This window comes from Limulus polyphemus, unplaced genomic scaffold, assembly GCF_000517525.1.
Source record: "Limulus polyphemus unplaced genomic scaffold, Limulus_polyphemus-2.1.2 Scaffold317, whole genome shotgun sequence".
NCBI lineage: Eukaryota > Metazoa > Arthropoda > Merostomata > Xiphosura > Limulidae > Limulus > Limulus polyphemus.
Window position 1 is genome coordinate 469,826 of NW_013665927.1, and position 22,871 is coordinate 492,696.

Consider the following 22,871-nt stretch of genomic DNA (forward strand, 5'->3'; position numbering starts at 1 on the left):
TAAGTAAAGACTTGTGTCGCTAAAGTTTCGTCGGAACGAAGTTACGGAAAGTCAATTAACAAACGGAAACGTAAGAGTATAAAAATATATATAAATTTTATGCCAAAATATTAAAATTTCCCTTAAAGAGATATATTTTCAAGATTATACCTAAGAATGTTTTTCGTTTTGGTGTAAAACAATTTTTCGTTCTTTTTTAGTGAGCTTTCCAGTGGCTCAGCAGTAAGTCTGAAAATGTATACACTAGAAACCGGGTTTCAATACCTGTGGTGAACACAGCACAGATTAGTTATTGGGTAGCTTCGTGCTTTACAACAAACAAACAAACCTTTTCGATGATTAAGCAGGCCTATAACATTGTTCATGTTTAAAGTTGTAATGCAGTCATTTACCCGTTACTCTCTGGTTTTCACCATTTTTCCAAAGCATGAACTATTTTCATGACATTATAGGTCCGATATGAGATTTATCATAATTTCAGCGTTTTGTGGCCGTTTCTTGTTATTCAATGAGGGTTTCAGGAGTAATGCGTATGTGGTACAGTGGTAATCTCTTGACTTGAGTTCACCTGTCCTATGTAGATTTTTGTGATTAATAATGTTTTCATGAATCGTCACAGAAATAAATCACGCGGGTAACTTATTTAATAAATAAATACATATATATGTATGATAATAACTATGACGATGGTATTTCTTATTTTTTACCGTGGATACCTTTGTGTTTGAGCCATATCTTCATTGTTCATATCATAATTGACATTGACAGTTACATAAACTTGTAATATCTATAACGTATTTCAGAAATAAAATACTCCGATTTTACATGCAAAAACACTTTTAAATGCAGATTATAAGCTAGTAAGTTATTTGTTTGACGATGTGAGGTATGATAGCGACCTATTGGTGGCAGTAAAGTAACGATCGTTTGTGTATCGAAGATGGTGACAATGTGTACATGGTTACTGCGTGTTTTCTGTCTTGTAGTAACTTTCAATTTTAGTTATGTTCATGCAAATGCGCTTACAGATATTAAATTAGATGAAAAGGCGAGGGGTATTCATCGTATTGACTCGGAAAATATTCTTGCATATGTATGTTTGTTAATATTAACGGTTTGTACAATTTGGCTTTTCAAGCGTAGACGAGCTCGCTTTCTTCATGAAACTGGCCTCGCCATAATCTATGGTGAGCTCCTGAATTTGCGTTATTTTTTCTTTTACTAAAACTACGCTACCATACTTAGATTAACTCTATAAGTATAATTCGTATATTTAGATAGAGTAAATTCCTTTTCTTCATTGTGTTAGTTGTGAAGAATAAGTAAATCTGAACTGATAATAGGATTCCGTGTTTAACATTTTAAACTAGTACTTCTACTAATTTACATACTTGATATTACTTATGTAAATTGCAAGTGTGATGTAGCTTAAGCTATTCACTTATATAGTAATGACGCACGTTTATACTCAGTTTTCACCGACTTATCCTACGAAACTTATAATTTATTAATAAACATCAGATAAAATGTATTCTAGTTTAACTTCCACTGTACAGGTAGAATAATGAAAAACATAGTTGAGCATTGATTAAAGAGTATCGTACAAACAGAAATTACATTCTTTTAAACATTGTCTTTATTAAACTAGTTTTGCTTTGTTTTTCCTCATTGTTACTGTATATTTTAATGGTAGTATATGGATATTTTGTAGATTTTATTACATTTTTTTCTATTATGCCTTTATTTATCTTTGTTGCATTTAGTATACTTTTCTTATATAAATTTTATATTTCTGTGAGAAAACATCAGCTAGATATTACTGTTTGAAAGTGTTTCCTTGAAAAATAAACATAGTTGTTACTTGTTAGTATGGAAATTTTTGTTTAAGCTGAATTATTATGTTTTTCTACACAATATGTTAAAAAAGTAGGTGCAAAAATAGCTATGTTTAGAAATTAAAACTGCTATTTTTTTTATTCCTGACTGAGTTGTACAGTAACTAGTTAAGACTGTCACATATATTATGGTGTTTTAATAATGTTATCAGTGATTTAATTTTTTATTTTTATAGGACTTGTGATTGGGGCTGTCATTAGATATAGTGCTGAAGACACTGAAATTTCATTTGTCAATGTAAAGCCAACATCCAATAATGTCACTGTCTTGGACTTGCCACCTGATAGTTTATTCTTCACAATGGAAGTTAGAACTGGTGAAGGAGATTCCAAAATGGAAACTGAAAGTGAGAATAAAACATATGCATATGTGTTTCGTGGAGAAGTAACTGATGTGGAGAGCCAGAATATTGACCAAAAGGTGAAAAGCTTGTTTTAAGTTTCTATTTAGCTTGAGCTTTAATATTTTGCAGCAGTTAATTTTGTTCAATATAATTTTCAAACAGATATTCATCTTACAATAATTTTAAGCATTTGAAAAAATGTATGTGTGTCAGTATAAGCCTAGCCAAAACTTTGTATGCTCTACTCTTCTAGAACTAGCTACTTTGTACAATACAGAAAACTTAAATATTAAAATGTAAGTGATATCACATAATAATAATATAACAGTATTAATGTTTCACAAATTCACATACTGGAATTATGTGCCTCATAAGGGATGAATACAAGAACACTTGCTTGTCATGATGTGACACACAATATAAATATGCATACTTACTATTCAAGTTAAACTTGATATTTTATGTATGTGTGGGTGTATGTATGTTCATGTAAAACATACACATATGTAACACATAATATATCTTTCAGTGAATATAATCATATTGATTGAGAACATATATACATCTGTTTTTATATCTAACTTATAAAACATTTTCAGATGTAAGCAGTTTAAATCATATAAAAAAACAGTCTTCTGCCTATATTCATTTACTAAAGCAATATATGATTTATTTATCAACACTTGCAGAATTATTAATAACTTCTGACCAAAAGTAATCTAACTGTAGAAACCAGACTGAAGAGTAACTTGTAAGCTAATTAAATCCGTTCTTTGTATCAAACTTCCTAGAAATACGTAATATAACTGAATCAATTCACACAAAAACTAAAACCTATAATGATTAGAATTTCCACTGAGCTACTTACTATTGGAAAGGATCTGTTTTTTCCAGGAAATGTTACTATCTTCAGTAATTACAGCTAGGTGTAAACATAAGCATAAATATACTACAAGACAGTACTTACCTTTAAGGAATTCCAGAAAAGCTAAATAAATAGTGTTTAAAAAGTTTCTAGTGAACTTGTTTCCATTTTGTTCTTAGGTATGTAACATTTGAATTGTTGAACGTATTTCTGCATCACTGAGGGATCCAGTGTGTTATAACAGGATGTCATATCAGAAACATTATTTCTCTCCCCCCCTTCTTCTGACATTCAAATTGCAGCTAATGCTTTTAGAAATCAAGGTGCTTCTGAACAATATCTTTTGCCATGTATTTCTTATTTTATTGGCCTTTGTGACAGATTTATTATTATACATTTATTTTAATATTGATGTTTGTTTAAATTTAACTTATATTTAGAAATGTACATAAATTATACTGTTAAATATGTATTTCAAAACTACCACCTATTCTCTAAAGTTGTAGAAGATTCTCAAGTGTAAGAATCAACAATATATGTGTGTACGTTAACACTAATATAGCTTTGTATTGTTACGTAATCTGAATTTTCGAGAAACTCTCCCCACACCTATAAATATAACCAACACACCGTGCCAAAAAAAGAGTATCTATTATTGGTTTGCTACAGTTGGTGTGCTATAAACTTCGAAAGCTATAACTGTGATTGTTATAAAGCTTATTAATCAGGAAACTTAAGATATTTGACCAGGAACGTTTATAAATTTCAAACATTACACCATTTAACTTCAGTGGATTCACACGGGACATTAGTACTTTTACAAAAACATTATCTAACGTCATCGGTGGAAACTCGACCTGTAATCAACGTATGTCCAGCGAGAACAATAGGGCTCCCTGTTAAGTGAATTATACCTATATCAACTCAAAATTAACCCACTCACTGTCAACCCTTGATAAGATATCAAGGAAGTTCCAGACTAGAAAGAAGATATTATATTGCTTGTAAGTTTGTAAAACTTTTGTATATAAATCATTGTTTACAATAACCATTATTGTAAATTATATTATTGTTTGTATATTAAAACATTTGTATAAAACAAATAAAACTGTGTGTATCAATCAAGTTGGCAAATATCATAAATTGGATATATATCGACAAATATTTAACTACTAAATCTAAATTACAATTTAACTCAGTTTTAGGCTATGAGAAATTGTCATACATCTTTTAGTGGAGTCTTCTTTTTATTTATATACTGAAACTAAATCTTAGACTGAGTTTTTATGGACTTTGTCCATGTAGTCTTCTGCAGTCTTCATGTCATCATTTGCATTTTTTTTGGGCCATGATTATGATGATTTTGCAGCTTTCTTCATCTGCTCAGTTATTGGCTATATTGGCTGTAAACTGTTTTCATTCTCCTGATTCTTTTTTTTCTGGAGCAGATATCAGGTTACATGTTTTTTTACTGAAGCACACTTACTGACTTGGTTTCTGTTGCCACATGGCTTGCATGTTCTTTTTATGTGTTATCTCATAAGCTATGTTGCAGAGGATTCATCTCCCCTATGCCAATATTGCTAATAACCTCCACATAGGGTTTCTTTCTTGAATCCTTTTGTTTTTGATGGCATTTCTCCAAAGTTGATTCTCAGTCAGGGGAAACTCAACAGCAGGAGTTGATTAGGACTGTGATTTCAAGTATTTCTTCAGGTCATCATCCTACTGTTTGATATCTGGATAGTACTAGTCATACTCCTGCATTGCACACTTCAGCTGCTGCTCATCTTGCTATCTTTCGTGTTTTTTACTCCTTTCGTATTGTGAAAAGGGGATACAATTAGGGTGGGAAATCTCGACCCAAACAATAGTTTTCTTCCTTTTCACACAACTCCTCCTTTAGATCTTTTGGGGGACCTTTTGGGGATTTGGAATTCTTGGCTTTGAGACCAGTGGGCTTATTAACAGGTTCTTCAATTGAATATCAAAGATGCTTACTTATACGTTCTGATTCACAAACCTTCACATCCATTTCTGTGTTCTGTACATTGGGGAGTAATTTATTATTTCATAGCCCTTCAAAGCTACATATCAATATTCAACATTACATGGATGATTTGATTATACTAGCATAGTTATATCAGCAGCATTGACTCGCACTCATTGGACTACTGTGTTGGATTGTTCACATGTCCAAGTCTCATCTAGTGCCTACCCAGTATCACATACATCAAGGCACTATTCACCCATCAGATTTGGTTTTACAATCTCTTGAGTCTTGAATGCTCCTACTTCTTTCAACTTGTTCTTCTGCCAGAGATGTTGTATCTGTTTTGGAGATGTTAACTCCTCTCTGTGATGCAATTCCCACAATGTCATGCTTACAAGAGACACATTTGATGGGTTATTGCCTCTCAGTGGTGCCATCCTAACTCGGCAAGTTTTATTATCTCAGACTACTCTTGAGTACCTTCAGGTGTGGCTCAATCATGAGTTTATCACAGTAGTTTCTCTCCATTTCTTCCTCCTCCTTGTTTCATTTACATCACACACAAGTGCCTCAACATTGTTCTCAGTGGGACTAAAGTCTAGTCCTATTTTGTCTAGCACCATCCTCTTTTGAGCCTTTTGCAATGTGTTTACTATACCATCTTTCCCTGAAGACATATTTCCTTTTGTTACTCACTTTAGGGGGAATATGTTCAAATATTTTTACCATTGATGCTTCTTGCACTTTTGGTTTCTTTTTTTTTCCTGGAGGACTCTATTTATATCTCAATTTGGCCTTCATACAAAACACTTTGGTAGCAAGAGAGGCCACGGCTATTTTTTTCCTATTGTGTTACCTGCTCTGACTGACCCTGTTTTTCATTTCACCGGATGTTTTCTGTTTTGTGTTAGAGTTTTTCCTGTTATCTGGTATGAAGGGGATCTTTTTTGAGGTATTCATTGTAGGTTATTTATTCCTTATGGCAAATATTGCTACTTGGACTTGCTCCATTCACATTAACGAATTGGCTAATGCAGTTAATCCATCTTATTTATCATGATATTTCCAAAAACTTTTGATGTGATTTTCAGATTAAATATCATCATATTTGCCATTTGGCTATTTTCTTTGACATTTCAATCTTTATACCTTTTATAGAGAACATTTTGAAGGCTGGCACATGGATGAATTATAATACTTTTTGTAGTTTTATCATCATCATATTGTTGTTTCTTCAGCTTCAGGGTTCCACTTGCTGCTTATAGTTATTCCCCAGGTTCAGTGGAATCCTTAACTGGTGAGTTTTGTGTTTTTTTATCTCTTCTGCCCAGCACCTGTTTTCCATGAATTTTAGAATGTATGGATTTGTGCTTATTTTCATTTCATACTCCCAATACATTGAAAAAACAAACACATATTTGCATTGCTTCATAGCTCTACAACACTACCTGCTACATATAAGTGCAATTTTCATATCCCTTTAATGAACCTCTATAGTCTTGTATTAATTTTGGTTAACAAATATTATTCTTTAACCCGTATTTCTATTCCCATGTTGTCTGTTTTTTAACTTGTTCAGTATTGTTCTAATTTGGAAAAAAAACAAAATAATAGGTTGTAAGTACCTTCTTACTGCTGTGTGGTCATTAATATCAGTAGTTGCTTCAATATATATTCAGGCAACATAAACTAGATATAAGCTTTTAAAAAAACATTATTTAACCTACTTTTACATACAAGTGATGTAAATTAGAAAATAAATTAATAAAAGCTGTACAGTCAAATGGGAAACTCTGAACTTTGTTTTTAATTTGTTAGACAATTTATTATAACTTTTTTTTAGGCAACTTTTGATCCAGAGATATTCTTCAACATAATTCTTCCTCCAATTATTTTCAATGCAGGATACAGCTTGAAAAGAGTAAGACAAAATGTTTCATTACCTTTATGTTGTTTCTAAGAAATATGCCTAATTGACATGATATTCAGTTTTAGTCATCATAACTTACAAATGATTTTCTTTTAATTTACAGCAATGGTTCTCGAACATTTTTTGTTTGCAGACCACCAGAATTATTATTATTATTTTTAACAGTGGCGTACTATAGTGTGACTTATATGCTATCCTGCTACTTCCTTTCTGTAATTATGCAACCTTTCTATTGAACACAGATTGGGAACCATTGATCTGCAGTTTATTTTTTAACAGTTTATTATTTAATTTTTTCAGTTATAAAGACTAAATATAAAATTAATTTCTAACTCTAAGGAGCTAACCGTAATAATGCAGTAAGGATGGCATGTCTTTCATTAAACATCTTAATATGCCTTAATTTATAACAAGATAAGTTTATAGTTAAACTTCATAACTTAGAGCTATATCTAATCATTTCCTTTGTTTTTCTTTAGCGATTTTTCTTTCGCAATCTTGGAGCTATAATGACTTTTGCTTTTATTGGAACAACAATATCATGTTTTGTTGTTGGGTAAGTTTGAATATTACATGTACTTTATTGTTTATCTCTCTCTCTCTCTCCCTTTTTTTTTTTTTATATGTGTGTGCATAAATCATATGAATTGTGAATAGAATATCGTAATAAATTATTTTTTTTGTATGCACATGTACCTTTAAAGGATTTTCCCCAAGTTACTCTCATTTAGACTTAAAACATGAATATACTTCCAAAATCTTCTTTTTTTTTTGTAAAATGAAGCTCAGTAAATAATTTAGTTAAGTGTTGCTGTTTTTTACATTTCATCCTTTGAGGAATAACAAATAGATTGATTTCTTGTTTGTTTTACAATCTAGTTATATTTATGCTAAAATAAATCATTTCTTTTTTCTCATAAGAAAATGACTCATAATATAAGATTTTTTTTATATTGCACCTAATGTTTGAACTTGGAGGATTTCATAATGCTTATGTACGCTTTTATCTTTATCAGTTCATAGTTTGGTTAGAGACAAAATGGGTGTATCAACACTACTATTTGAAAGCTATGGGTCCACAGGTAACCATTAACAACAACTTGCCTAAAATTTACCAAAACAAATAAACATCATCAATTCAGTCATTCAATATCCTTTTCCTAGATTTGTGTTATTACCAGACAATATAACCACTTATCCTTCTGTGTTTATAAACACCTCTAATCCCTAGATTTGTGTTATTACCAGACAATATAACCACTTATCCTTCTGTGTTTATAAACACCTCTAATCCCTAGAGTTGTGTTATTACCAGACAATATAACCACTTATCCTTCTGTGTTTATAAACACCTCTAATCCCTAGAGTTGTGTTATTACCAGACAATATAACCACTTATCCTTCTGTGTTTATAAACACCTCTAATAACACTTTTTTTTCAACTAATTATCTGTAGTTAAGTAAAGAATGATGTAGTTTTTTACAAAAGAGGTACCAAAGACCAAAGCTAGTTGGTAATACTTCACTATTATGTTTAACCATTTAACCACATATTTTGAGTAAAAACATTTATACTTAATACTTCCATCAAATAAGCTGTGACACTTTCTTCTCAATCACAACTAGGAATCTAAGACTTGGAACATATATCTCTCTACTTTGTGTAAGTCTAATTTCATTATTACCAGTTACAAAGTACTGAAGAAGCAATTTGCAGGTCCAGGTTGATTATTCTGGTAATCATATCACTGGTTAAAGTATTTCTCACTTACTTTATGTCTTGACTTATTGCCATAGCGACAGTGTATGCACATAGTCTGTTGACTTCCTGAGGCATGCTGGCCAGTTGAGCAGCCTTTACATTCCACCCATCTGTACAACATTTTAGCACACACACACACAGGAGGTTCTTTGGACTGTAACTTTCAAACAGCTACTTGCTTTGGACAACGAGTATTTCATGCTTGAGATGGATGTGGCCTTTCATCGAGTAATGCTCCCACTATATCTTCCCCCAGTGGGTGATACACTTCATAGAATTTCCATTTCTGTTACTATAATATCAGAAAGAAGCTCATTTTTTCATTACTTTCTCTACACATGTGTCTCCATCATCTTCTTAATATGGGATTCTAGCCACGTGTTCTGTAAAGAGGTGAATAGCATTTCTGAAATTAACATTTTTCTTACCTGAAAATGTAGTTCAGATAGATACTCAACACTCCACAGAACCACCCACCCTTCCTATTGGTGGAGAGGTATTGTCTAATGTTGACTGAATAATAGACTAGCACATTACACATTATTGTGTGTAGGATTGGAAGTTTCATTAAAAGGTGTTGTGCATGTACAAAAACTTTGCAGCAGTGATGTGAGGTAATAGCTCTTCAGTCTGTGGAGTGGTGAATATCTTCTGACATAAATTTTCAGGTAAGGAAAATGTTGCTGATGTTGATTTACAAGTATATGTACATAAAAGACCAGTTTTGTATTTAACAACATTTATTTTGTCTTTATATAGGGCTGTGGTGTATGGTTTTGTTCAGCTCATGCCACATGTAGAGTTTTCCTTCAATGACTCTTTATATTTTGGAGCTATAATATCAGCGACTGATCCAGGTAAGCACGTTTAACTGTTTTAATGTTGAAGATGTATGCATATGTGAAGGAATAATTGTGTCTTTGTACTAGATCTAGCCTTGATTTAAAAAAGACATTGCTATATTTTATTCAGGTTTTTGCCATGCAGTGGAAATAGGTGAAAGCTTCCCATTTTGGAAAAATATTTTCCCTTTTTATTAACAAAAATTTATGGGAAGCTTCATAAATGTTTACATATCTATGATTAAATGTTTGTTTTTGAATCAAGAAATTATGTCACAACACACAGTTTTTTTTTGGTTTTTTATTCTTGATACATATTTCAAGTATTTTGTCATCCTTCTACATCAACACTCCTCCATTAGAGATGCCATATTCTATGAAATTATGATCTACTATGTTAAATGATGAGTAGACATACTCTGTTTTATCTAAAGTTATTTGTACTCTTCCTTTTGAAAATAAAAAAACTCAATCACCTATACCTGTAAGTGTGCTTTTTCTAATTTACTGAAGTTTATGTTTTTAATATTTTTTAAAATAATTTTTTACTGCTTTTTAAATTTATGAAGACTTCTTAGTACTCAAATTAATAGACAGGGCCTTGTCTTAGTAAAGCTTTCCACTAAACATAATGTAATACTTCAATTTTTCCCTTTCACTGGCCATTGGCTCTACTTGAAATCTAGGGGTTAATCTCTGCCTCAACCTTGTCAGTTATAAATTCTCCCATGTCCTAATAAGACAAAAGTCAACAACTTGTATAATTTTTGTAGATATATAAGAACAAACTATTCTAAATAAGAATCTATAAAAGTGATATGTAGAGGATGTGATGATGTTTTGTCAGTGGCAGTCAAGAGAATAAAAAATACATTGACTGTCTTCTCTCTCAATTCTTTTTTTTTTTCATGTAAATAGTTTGAATAAAAGCTCTTCTATACTCAAAAATCAACCTCTCTTTTTTTTTATGCTTTTATAAGCAGTTTGATTTGCCATTTAAAATTCTGTATGACTAACTTCCTCAGACAGGCAATTATTGACCCTTACAGATCAAATTCAGTATTTTAATTTAGTAACTTTTAGATGAGTAACTCTTAAGTATAAACAACAAAATTATATCAAGTCTTAACACCACTGGCACAGGCTCACTAAATCAAAGAATGGTGCCTGAGATGGAGGGGTTGTCATACGAGGAGAGGCTGAAATCTCTTGATTTGTTTTCTCTTGAAAAAAAGAAGAGTTAGGGGGGATCTGATTGAGGTGTTTAAGATTGTTAAGGAAATTGATAGTGTTGATGCATCATATTTTTTTATATTTAACAATGAGAATAGTAGGACTAGGGGGCACAAATATAAATTTTGGCAAGATAGGAGTCATCTTCAGCTAAGACAGTTGCCTTCAGATGTTGTAGGGGCAGTAAACTTTAAGTGAGTTTAAGAAAAAGCTTGATAAGTATGTGAATGAAATGGGTTGGCTTTAAGTTGTTTTTTATTTTTAATCATTTTAATTTAGTTTAGAGGATGGAGCAGCCAAGATGGACCAATAGGTCCCATGATGTCCCAAAACGTTATGTTCTCATCATTTACCAGCATTCAGCTACATATATTAGTTTAACCCCCTCCATTTATTTCTGAACTAATTAGTATGTGTCATGTGTCCATAGACAGATTAATTTTATATCTTTGTGCCATTTAAGTTTACATTGAACTCATTTTGGCACTGTAGTTTTCAGAAGCTTTTTGTAAAAATGTTTTTAATATCTTGGTTTTCATGTTTAGCTGTTTCTGCAATTTTTCTCCTGTGTTACAGCTGTGGGTAATCTTTGAAAAATTTGTTTCTCCTTAACCCTTTGTTTGCTGCTTGTGTAAATCTGCCTACCACTCCTTATGTAAAGATTTGTGAATTTTTGCTTTGGAACATTCAAGATGTGTGCAAAATGCTTGCATCATATCATGTCAACTGCAGTCACCTACTCAAACATCATATCATGTCAACTGCAGTCACCTACTCAAACATCATATCATGTCAACTGCAGTCACCTACTCAAACATCATATCATGTCAACTGCAGTCACCTACTCAAACATCATATGTCAACTGTAGTCACCTACTCAAACATCATATCATGTCAATTGCAGTCACCTACTCAAACATCATATTATGTCAACTGCAGTCACCTACTCAAACATCATGCAGTTGAAGGGTTAATAAGCAGTATAACATGTCAGTCTAAAGTATTTGTTTCATGTGATTCAAATACTTTTATCCATAGCCATTACTGTTTTTGTTATATGTAGGTTCCAATGATATGTGTTTTCAAGATAATTGGAGATTAAGACATGATTTTGTAATACAGGCCAAATAGATAGGGAAACTTTGCTGTCATTTGTTGTAAAATACATTTATTAATTAGAAATTATGTAAAGAAAAGTAATCATTTTAGTTATACTCTTTGGTATTTGATATTTTAGATCTCGGGTATGCATTAATAACTGATGGTTAAATAGGATCTCAATCTCATTTTGTATACTCAAAATTATATATATTACTACTTAGGAAGACCATAATATTAACATACTGATGTTTTTTGTTTTAGTGACTGTTTTGGCTATTTTCCATGATCTGCATGTTGATGTCAACTTGTATGCTATGGTGTTTGGGGAGAGTATTTTGAATGATGCGGTAGCCATTGTTTTGTCAGGGTAGGTTTTCACCTATACAGTATTTGTATTACTATACAAAACTACAAGTGTGCATCACTTTTTTCATAGGCTTTCTAATAAAACTTGTAATTGTTCCTGTGGTCTGTGTGATGTAGCTGTGATTTCAAACAGTATAAAACCCTTTATTTGTGGTTTTTACCAAGATCAATAATATTTCTAGTGGTTTATATAATTCTTATTTTTATGATATCTTTATAGGCTTATATATAATTAAAAGTATAAATAAAGAGTTCACTGTAAATAAATAAAAAAAATGTTTTGAAAAGGTGTAGCATGTTACAGTAAAATAGTTTTACTAGCCTAGCAAAGTTTGGTGTTATTCTTGTTTTAAAATAACTGTCAGTAGTGTTTTTTTCTGAATTTGTAAGTGATATGTTATTGAACTTAACAAAGTAAAAAGTGGCAGTGAGAAAAATATAGGTAACATTTAGTATAAATGCTATTGATGAATAGATATATAATACTATGTTATCTAAAGTATGTGTTCATTAACCCTTTTGAGACGGGTCATGGGTGAAGGGCCATGTCATCTCTTTTGTTGACTCGCATTCAAAATTTTGTTTGAACTACTATTTTATGAATTCACATCACTAACTTTGGTATCAAATTGTAGGTTATAATACAAATTTTAGTACTGTACATTACTCAATTTCATAATTTAAAAGTAAATAAAAAAACAACAGATAAAAATCAATTTTTGTGTGTCACATTGTATGTTGAATGCAGCACTGGTTCAATTTAGATGTTTGTGAAATCAAAATATTAGAAACTCAAATTACCAATATTGACAAGCTAGAATATAAAATAAAAGCCTCTTATATTTTCTAAGATATTGCTCATGTAATAAATCAAACACAGTGGCACCCCGTTCACACCTCTTTCCATTTTTAGAAATGCTCCTTTATATGCACTTACTTCTATATATGACATGAATAACCAATTGAAAGCTCAGAATGTCCCCCTAATGGCTTTCTCAGCCATTTTAAATTCAAAGGACACCATTTCTTTCTTTTGAACCAAGATTTCAAGGAGGTAGGATGGGTCTTTCATCTGTTCAAAATTTCATATTTTCTTAGACTAAAATACATCTTAGTTACTGAGCTTAATAAATTGTTGTGGAATTCTGTTGTATTGGTGGAGTAATATGTGATTTTTTTTGTTATTCAAATGTGTATACAAAACCTGAATAAATTAACAAGGTCATAACAAGAAGAGATAATTGTTTGCTTTACTTCTTTATTTACTGTTCTATGTTTTAAGAAAAATAAGTTTAAGAACTTATTTCTAAATAGCAATAATCTATATACATATATAATGTATAATAATTGAAATGTGACTGTATTTTACAAAATACTAGTCTACTAAAACACAGCCAAGACAAGTTAATTTGCACGGACCAAAGGTCAGTTTTCTGTTATTGGATACAGTAACATTAGTGCATGTGAGCCATGCAATTGTAACTGCTGTATTGTTAGCCAGACATGGATGAAAGGTCAATATAATAAAAATAATAAACATACATAAATGTATAATGTTGTGATATTTAAGCTATTTAGTCTAAACATTTATGTTTTTGTGTTATAATTTGTGTGCATTCTAGAATGAAAGAGGCATAACTTATATTTATTTCCTAATTTGATTTGGTGGTTACAAAATCGATCAAATCTACTGAACCCATACAGATATTTATTACTGAAAATAACAGATAAAATATACATTTTGTTTTGTAAGAAACGTTTGATAAGTATCTGGACATTATAAAGATTTCGCATATGAAATTTGAAATTTTCTGATGCATAAAAATATTTTTAATCTTAAGATGAAAATTACTTTGCATGTTACATAGGCAACATGCAAAAAAAAAAAGACACAAGAAAAACATTGCTTTACAAACCTTAAGACTTAATAAAAAAAATTTGATAATTGTAATGTTTACTGATAATCTGTCAAATTTCTGTAACATTCGCATACTAATTTAAAAGTTATAGCATGAAAACTATGACAAGAGGTAAAGAAATTATTATAAATTTGATTTCTGAATTGAAAGTGTTGATTGAAAAAATTAAAAAAGACAAATTATTTCACACAATTATTAAAACAGATAACCAAAACAAACATACCTAAACTATGTATCATATCATACATAAAAATATGAACATAACCTAAAACTGAAATATGAGAAAACCACATTTGTAAAATATGATAAACATTACAAGGGAAATTTATATGCAATATCCTAGATCACATTTTGATCTCCAGATATTCTAACTACAAAACACTTTATCATTCTGTTCTTTTCAAATTTACCATTTGAAATGTTGCACTTTGCAATTATCCAATTACCATTTATCAAACTAAGGTTATCACAATGTATTTATTTCACCTATGATTTTTTGTATATTCTTTTATTATTCATTTTCAGAGCTATCAACAATTATGAAGAACACTACCATACTGAGTCAGGTTTTGAAGTTGGTGCTGCATTTAAGTCACTTGGAAACTTTGCATACATTTTTCTGTGCTCCTTTTTGATCGGTTCTGTAACAGGTTGCTGTACAGCACTGGTATCCTTTTATAGTATTTTTCATGACAATCATGATACTTTAAACAAATTGGTAATATATTTTGCTGAAGGTAAGTTATTGGGTAAAAACAACCTTAGAAATGTATAAATCTTTTTTTAAATTAATTTTCTTTTTGCACAAAATGATACCCAGATGGCCTAAGACTACAAGTTTGTTTAAAAAATATATATGTATATATGAACATAGTTATGTATAAATATAAGTAGCTTTGATAAATAATGTTTTGATGGAGTTGAATTGTAATGTAATAATTTTAAATACTTCACTGGTGTGTTACTAATTTATTTGAAGAAATCCAACTAATTTTGTAAAAAGAAAATATTAGTTGCAGATTCTTTATTATTTTACTGATAATTGTTTCTTAATACCTTTTGCTGTGCTTAATATTATATTAAATAAACCTGTTTCAGGTTTCCATAAATAGAAATTTACCAAAATGTGCATTATGTAGAATTTAGTTACTTGTTTGTCGATGTTGTTGTTATCCTAGACTATATTACTTCAAAATCATTCTGAGAAGGTCCGGCATGGCCAGGTGGTTAGGGCGCTCAACTCGCTATCTGAGGGTCGTGGGTTTGAATCCCCATTCCACCAAATATGCTCACCCTTTCAGCTGTGGGGGCATTATAATGTGATGGTCAATCCCACTATTTCTTGGTAAAAGAGTAGCCCAAGAGTTGCCAGTGGGTGGTGATGACTAGCTGCCTTCCCTCTAGTCTTACACTGCTAAATTAGGGACAGCTGGCACAGATAGCCCTTGTGTAGATTTGCACAAAATTCAAAGAAACAAACAAACATTCTAAAATTTATTTTCAATGAAGTATATATACAAAACCTTTGCTTAATTTATGTAAGATCCAGATACTTTTGGAGATTTTTTACATCTAAAGGAAAAAATGCTATTGCCAATTTTAAGACTGCATTGATAGTATTGCCGATTGATATTAAACCAACATAGCTAATTACATTACTCCATCCAGACCCATTTCAAATAGTAACCTCAGTAATGTCAACGGGGATTTGGTATCATTTATCTTAGAAATATAGCATTGTATAAAATTATACCACAAATCAAATCACATGAAATTTTATGGTTCACCTTGGCAAGTACCAGTTGCAAAGTTTAACTTTCAACAATGTTTAATTACTTTAACTTTTTTCTACCCCAACTTTAATATTTTATATAATTGCTGTAAATATTCTAAATCTGGAATTAGTTGTGGTTATAGTTTAACCCAACATGTTACCTAATGGAATCCAGTTAGCTTTAACAAATTTAAAAAATCCTTTTTATCTAAGTTTTAAGTTATTCTTAATAAGCTACAAGGCCTTTATGTTGATACACTTGCAAGATTTTCTAAAAACTTATACAATTTTCAAAGCATATATAGTGGTATCTTGTGATGCTGGTAAAACCAGGAACGTGAGGCTAAATCAAACAGACAAACCTGCACGTTTCATTTTCAGACAGTAATATAATTTTTATTAATGTAAAACTTTTCTAATGTTGTTGTAGCTTATTGATCTTGACTTTTCTTCAGCTGACAAAATTTACTCGTCTTTGTGAATTCTCTTTGCTAGAATCATCGTTGTTTGTGCTGATGTCTTACAGCACTTTCCTGATGGCAGAATCTGCTGACTTAAGTGGTAAATTTAATATAATCTACATTGTATATTAATTTTATCATTTTTATTGTTTCGGACAAGTACAACCATTGCCAGTTCCAGGCTGATTTAAAGATCATTAAATGGTCTTTTCACAAGGATAAAACAGTTGATAAATTTCACAACAAAAAAATTTAATAGCACTCTATGTATACAATTATATCTGAGGTAAGTTATTTAAAATTTCTGCCTATTTTTTACAAATTATATGATTAATATTAGAGGCCTAAGAATTAATTTGTGTGTTTATTTAAACCATTTTTACATTAGGTTCTTTAAAGTGGTTTCCAATATGATATCTTACCTCCAGAGGAGAATCACAAAATAGCTTTTCTTGACCAGCAATGCCTTCTATTGGTGCAATTTTCAATGCACATCACTAGCCTTTCACTTCTGCATCTCCACATGCAAGTGATCATGCAGCAGCTCTCTCTAGTGATTTTTTGCATTATAAATATGTTCATCCCAGACTATACACTCATTAACATGAGTAAATCAGACAGATATTACTGCCCAACTGTGATGCTCAACATCATTGAGACTTCCTACTGTGGACCTGATGTAAAATTACAGATGCTATCAGGTTTTGGTTGATCGACTTTATCGACACGGTAGCTCTGCTTTTCATTATATCCTGTGATGCAGTCCTCCAGACTCTCCAACACATTTTTCCCCCTTTTCTTCAAGTGGAGTATGAGAGTCCTTATCAGTTCCTAGTCACTGGGGTGGTGGACCATGGAGACCTGTCCTTCTGAGTTACGAATCATACCAGTCAGTTGAAAGTAAGGTGGTGGCATTCTGCAGGTGTTGCTGGAGTATTGCGCTTCGTACCGCAAACCCGATGTACAATTCCAGATGTCACCAGGTTTTGTTTGTAACACTACACCATATTCCTGTCTATATATCTGACCAATTGGTTTTTCCTATCATGGCATTCCTCCTTTCTACCATCCTGTGGATGTACATTCCCAGTGGGTTTGGTTTCGGTTGGAGATGGCCTGGTCGTGATTAGTATTATATGTAGATGGTGTGATGCCATTCCTATCTTGGACCTGATGTACCAGATGTCACCAGGTTGCAGCTTGCCCCTCAGGCTGAAATATTCCTCCTCCCTACCATCCTCTAAATGTACATTCCCGGTGAGTCTAGTGTTGGTTGGAGCTATGTAAGTCCTCACGTGTGCTGGCCAGTATCCCTCCTCATAGTGCGGAATGGATGACAAATGCCCACTGCCACCAGGTTTTGGATTGGAGATGCACCCCAGGTTTGTGGTGTCAGTTTCCAGTAGACCTGGTGTTCGTTGTAGCTGGATGCAGCAGATGTTTTACCACTTGGGTATGGCCAGATATCCTCCACGTACTTCAGACTGGAAGTACCATACCCATTGCCATCAGATTTTGGACAGGAGATTTCTGCCTTTCTACCACCTGCTGGATGTCAGTTCCTGGCAAATCTGTCATTGGTTGTGTTGAAATGTACGCAAGTGGTCATGGATTTTGGTATTGAAGCTCATCTTTCCTACTATTTACCATTTCGAGGTGTTGGATGAGGTCAACTATCACTACGAGTTGTTGAGCCCTAGCCACTCAACACCCAGGAGTCCCATTCATCGTTCAGACTTATTCTGGAATTCCTTCATGTTTTTCTGCTTTTTATGTTCGCGACACTATCATAAAAGAGTGGAGAGTATACCTGGATCAGAAGTGGCACAGTCTCTCGCTGAGGTATTGTATTTTCTCTTTTGGTTCCATACCTTCTGGTCTCTTTTTGGGCACTTCCGAAAGGGAGATCTTTGTTTTTTCTTATCAGCTCTCCACTAGTTAAATCGTATCAGAAGTTAGCATTTTCCCACACTGAAAATGTTTTTCCGATAGGTACTTACCTCCGCTCACATTTCCCTCCAGCTTGCCCACTTCTGATGATATATGGTGTAGGTCTTCTGACCAATCTCGAAGTGATTAATGAGTGCAGACATGAAGAGGGTGATGTTTACGATATAAGTGGTGTCACGCTCCTATTGGTAGAGAGCTGCTGCATGATCATTTGCATGTGGATATGCGGACGCAGGAGGTGGAAGGCTAGTGATATGTATTGAAAATTTGTGCCAATAGAGGGCAGTGCTGGTCAAGAAAAGGTAAATATTTATCAGAAATGCATTTTCAGTGTAGGAAAATGCTAACTTGTTGAATGGAGACTTAATTTTCAGTGTGACTGTTTTATGCAGGTATAGTTGCTGTTCTATTCTGTGGTATCTGTCAAGCTCATTACACCTTTAACAACTTATCTGATGAATCAAGGGTTCGAACTAAACAGGTAAACTTGTTTAACTGAATAACATTTGAAGCTGGATAAAACACTAGTTGTACACTTTATGTTTGAATGCTTTGGTGTTTACAGAAAACTTGTGAATGTTATGACATTTCTATGTAATAAATAACATAAAAGTATACACAGTGGTGGGACAGTATGAATTTCTAATAAGAAATGTTACTTACAAGCTATTGTATATTATTTGATTAATAGCTTATTTTATGCTTGCAAATATAATTATATTTTTACCATTGACCTCCATTCAAAAATCTTAGTTTGAATTATTTTGAGATTTACAATTTTAATTATAATTTTGAGACTTCTTAAATTTTATTGATTAGTAGCTATATTCCCCGACTGATTGGTTGGGTGACTAATTTTCACTTTATTTGTATAACTAAATTTACAGTAAAAAACATTAGGAAGATTCTAAAACTGAGTATTAGGGAAGTTGGAGAAGGCTGAGCTGAGCTCATCTCTATAACCTTTCTCTGATCATAGCATACTGAAATAACAAAATAAAAGATTTAATGCTTTATGATAAAGTAAAGCCAAAAAATGTTATGTAAATCAATCATAAATTATTTCTTTTCTTCAATGAAGTTGCATGTTTTAGTGAGAAAGAGAAAAATTCACAATTCATTATAAAGTATGGTTGCATGCGGCAGCTGCTCAGGATAAAATAGAATCTATTTTGGCTATGCTAAGCTTAAAGGTATGTATAGAATATCAGTTAAGTTCAATAACCTTGCATATAATAATTTTATTTCCTTCAAGTTGAATTCTTGTCACATTTTTTTTATTTATCACTACATGTATATGCATGTAAGTATTATTTGACGTCCACTCAACATAAATATGCCCTACTGCATGCTGATTTGCCATAAAACTAAATTCTTAGTGAGATGGTATATTGGCATTGTTTGTTCAACATATCATTTTAGGCTGAGCATTGCCCAGTCATTAACATTCAGGATTGTGGAGCTGAGATTCAAGGGTTCATGTCCTTTACTCCCCCCCTCAAAAACAAATAAAAATCACATTCTGTCTTTGGAGGCTCTGAGTGCATTATGATTGTGTTGGCCAGATCCCACTAATGGGTTTGATACAAATATCCCAAGAATTGTTGATGGGTGATTTTGACTGTCTGACTTTCCTTTAGTCTGTCACTTCAAAAGCAGTGGTGGCTAGATCAGATAGTCTCAATGTATAAAATCCTACAAGACAAGAACAAACAAAATATCATCTCGCTTGAAGTGCCTACATGTATTAACTGACTTGAAAGAAAATATAAATACCAAAGTAAGCAGAAATTATAAATTACATTTATTGGGACTGTAGGTCCTTGTGAATGGTGCCATAGACTAATAGGTATATAAAATAGAAAAACTGAAACTAATATAAATTACCATGTATGTTACTTTAGTAATTTTCTACTCTTTAAGTAATAAGGTTTTCTGTAAGGAGATATATATATAGCTTCAGTTTATAAATTTTATCATAATAAATATATTTAAAAATAAAGTTTACCTCGTTTATAGAAATTCACAATGACATGGGTAACATCTTATTAATGTGTACCAATTTAGCTCCATGTTTATACCTATGAACTAAATTTACTCATGAGCATTTTCAGTCCACTTTCAAAAAGTTCTTATATTTTATATGTGCTTCCCATAGAGACATGTATTTATATCTGTTTAATTGTTTTTTTTTCTAGTTTTTTGAACTACTGAACTTTATTGCTGAAAGTTTTATATTTACCTACATTGGAGTGTCAATGTTCACTTATCAGAAACATCGCTGGGATGTGGGATTTATTCTTGTGTCTTTTGTATCCTTTCATGGGTATACTATAGCATTTATAGATAAATCGTTTTTTTCTACACTGAATGTAGTATTTTCTTAAATCACATAAAGTTTGTGATACCATATATGTGTGTTGATATCTTGAGTTTATCAGCATCGAATTGAAGTCTTTAGAAATTTAGAATTGCCTGTTGAAAAAGAAAATTAATGAAAATATTTTAGTATTTCTTAAAATTTGAATAATCTGGCTTTCAATTATAAACAAAACTTCAAGCTTAGCAGTGACACTAAATTTAAACTTATATTGCAAAGCAACTAGAAATCACATATTTTTTTAAAGAAATTATGACATGAAAACAAATAAACCATTTAATTTTAATTTTTATACCCATAGCAATCAATGACAAGTTATTTTAATGTGTTCAACACTTACCAGTGAATGGTAGGTAGTGTTCTCAATCTAGAATGGTGGTGATGATTTTCTGTCACCTTTTATTCATATTTTAAGGTAAGATGGTACAGAAATATGCCAAAAATATAAATAATTACAGAAGAAAAGATGACATTTACACTAGGTTACATAATTTTATAACACTATCAGTTTGTTATTTCATTGTGTTCTTCACTTTGTCTTACAAGATTTTTCTTGTCTTATAGTACTTACACTAGTTACACGTAATTTCATAGCCATGTTAGTTTGTAGAACAACCAACCCAACTTAAGGAACTTTATATGTTCACTTGCTTATTATTTAAACTGAAGATGAGTGAGTTATTATCCTTGTCTGCATCTTTTCTGGACTTTCTTTACATTTATGGTCTATTTGATTAGGCAGTTTTGTATGCAGATCTGTAGACCATATCATTTCATGCTGTATTTACTTAGCCCCCAGTGACTCAGTGAGAACTTGTATAATGTTCAAATTGGATATGATTCCTGTGGTGACACTGTGCCGCTTTGCATTAAAATAAAAACAAATTTTAATCTTTGTTTTCAGTTTCATTATCCACCACCTAAAGCTGTAAGAAATAGATGCTGACAAGTTAACTTGAATAGATTAGCCTTCCATCTTATAATTGTACCTCTGACTGGCTGTTGATTGTAAAACAGAAAGCCATTTAATTGCCTGGATTTTATTAAACAGAGGTTTCTCATGTAACAGTGTAAACAACAGACTAAGATAATAACATTAATACAGTTTCACTTTCTAGATAAACACTTGCTTTTCTTAAGATGGTCAGTTACTTGTGTAAATATATTGAAGATATTTCATACTCTTTCAAAGAACACTATCACACACTTACCTGTGCACAAGTAACAAATCCAAGAAATGCATTATTTTTTAATGTGTTATACAGCATTCATTTTCTTTATGGTTAACATAAATGACAATTCTTCTATATTTTTGTTTCTTGCACAGATGTCACCATCTACAAATCACTGGCTGCTGATCTTGTAATGTATACAAATTATGTGTTTTTGTAATTTCATGCATTCAACTTCCTGAATTGTGCTGATGGTCTCTTCATCTGTACCAACCTGGCCATGACAAAAAATTGTGTCATATATTTAATTTCACCATCTTTATTATTATTTTATGTTTTAAAATACTTTATTTTGATAGTATTCTATCTTACACACGATCTAAAATTTTAAGGATTATGATAGATAAATGGCCTTTATAACACTCTTTGCATTGATAACTGGTGTACAATTTCTGTGTTTGTTTGTGTCAAGCTTGAAGAAGTCTGTTTTTAAAAGTATATAAGAATAAAAAACAGAAATAAAATAACATTAGCTTTTCTGTTGAAACATTAATAATTCTCAGATATGGGGAAGAAATAATCCACAAACCCGTCTTTAATATCATTCTCCCAGCATTCTCAGTATCATTTTCTCACATATCTTGTAAATGTTGGCATTTTAGACAATTTACAAAGATTTATGTATTTGATTCTAATGTGTGTCTTATGTTTCTATACGTATAGAAGGAAATATTAAGAGATTTGTATTGCTTTGAACTGATAAACTTAGTTTTAACAAAATGTATTTTGAAAAAATCCATTAACTTAAAATTTATTTTCCATTGTGTAATTTGTTGTTTCAGTCAGTGCTCATGGCTTACTTAATTTGTGTGGGTAAGTTAACA

General features: G+C 31.7%; 1 protein-coding gene across 3 annotated transcripts in view; it reads left to right on the forward strand.

The window, feature by feature from the left end:
• Nucleotides 1-22,871, forward strand: part of LOC106457326 (sodium/hydrogen exchanger 7-like) — a 48,028-nt gene that overhangs the window by 6,894 nt on the left and 18,263 nt on the right. For 2 of the 3 annotated variants that reach the window (XM_013916723.2, XM_022383199.1), the window contains exons 1-10: nucleotides 927-1,187; nucleotides 2,072-2,316; nucleotides 6,941-7,018; nucleotides 7,507-7,583; nucleotides 9,549-9,646; nucleotides 12,227-12,332; nucleotides 14,776-14,917; nucleotides 16,480-16,585; nucleotides 18,828-18,916; nucleotides 20,634-20,747. In XM_013916723.2, coding sequence (XP_013772177.2) covers nucleotides 941-1,187; nucleotides 2,072-2,316; nucleotides 6,941-7,018; nucleotides 7,507-7,583; nucleotides 9,549-9,646; nucleotides 12,227-12,332; nucleotides 14,776-14,917; nucleotides 16,480-16,585; nucleotides 18,828-18,916; nucleotides 20,634-20,747 — 1,302 coding nt within the window. In that variant the 5' untranslated portion in view covers nucleotides 927-940. Of the gene's footprint in view, nucleotides 1-926; nucleotides 1,188-2,071; nucleotides 2,317-6,940; nucleotides 7,019-7,506; nucleotides 7,584-9,548; nucleotides 9,647-12,226; nucleotides 12,333-14,775; nucleotides 14,918-16,479; nucleotides 16,586-18,827; nucleotides 18,917-20,633; nucleotides 20,748-22,871 lie in introns of those variants that run through there. The other variant, XM_022383200.1, reaches the window with a different exon arrangement.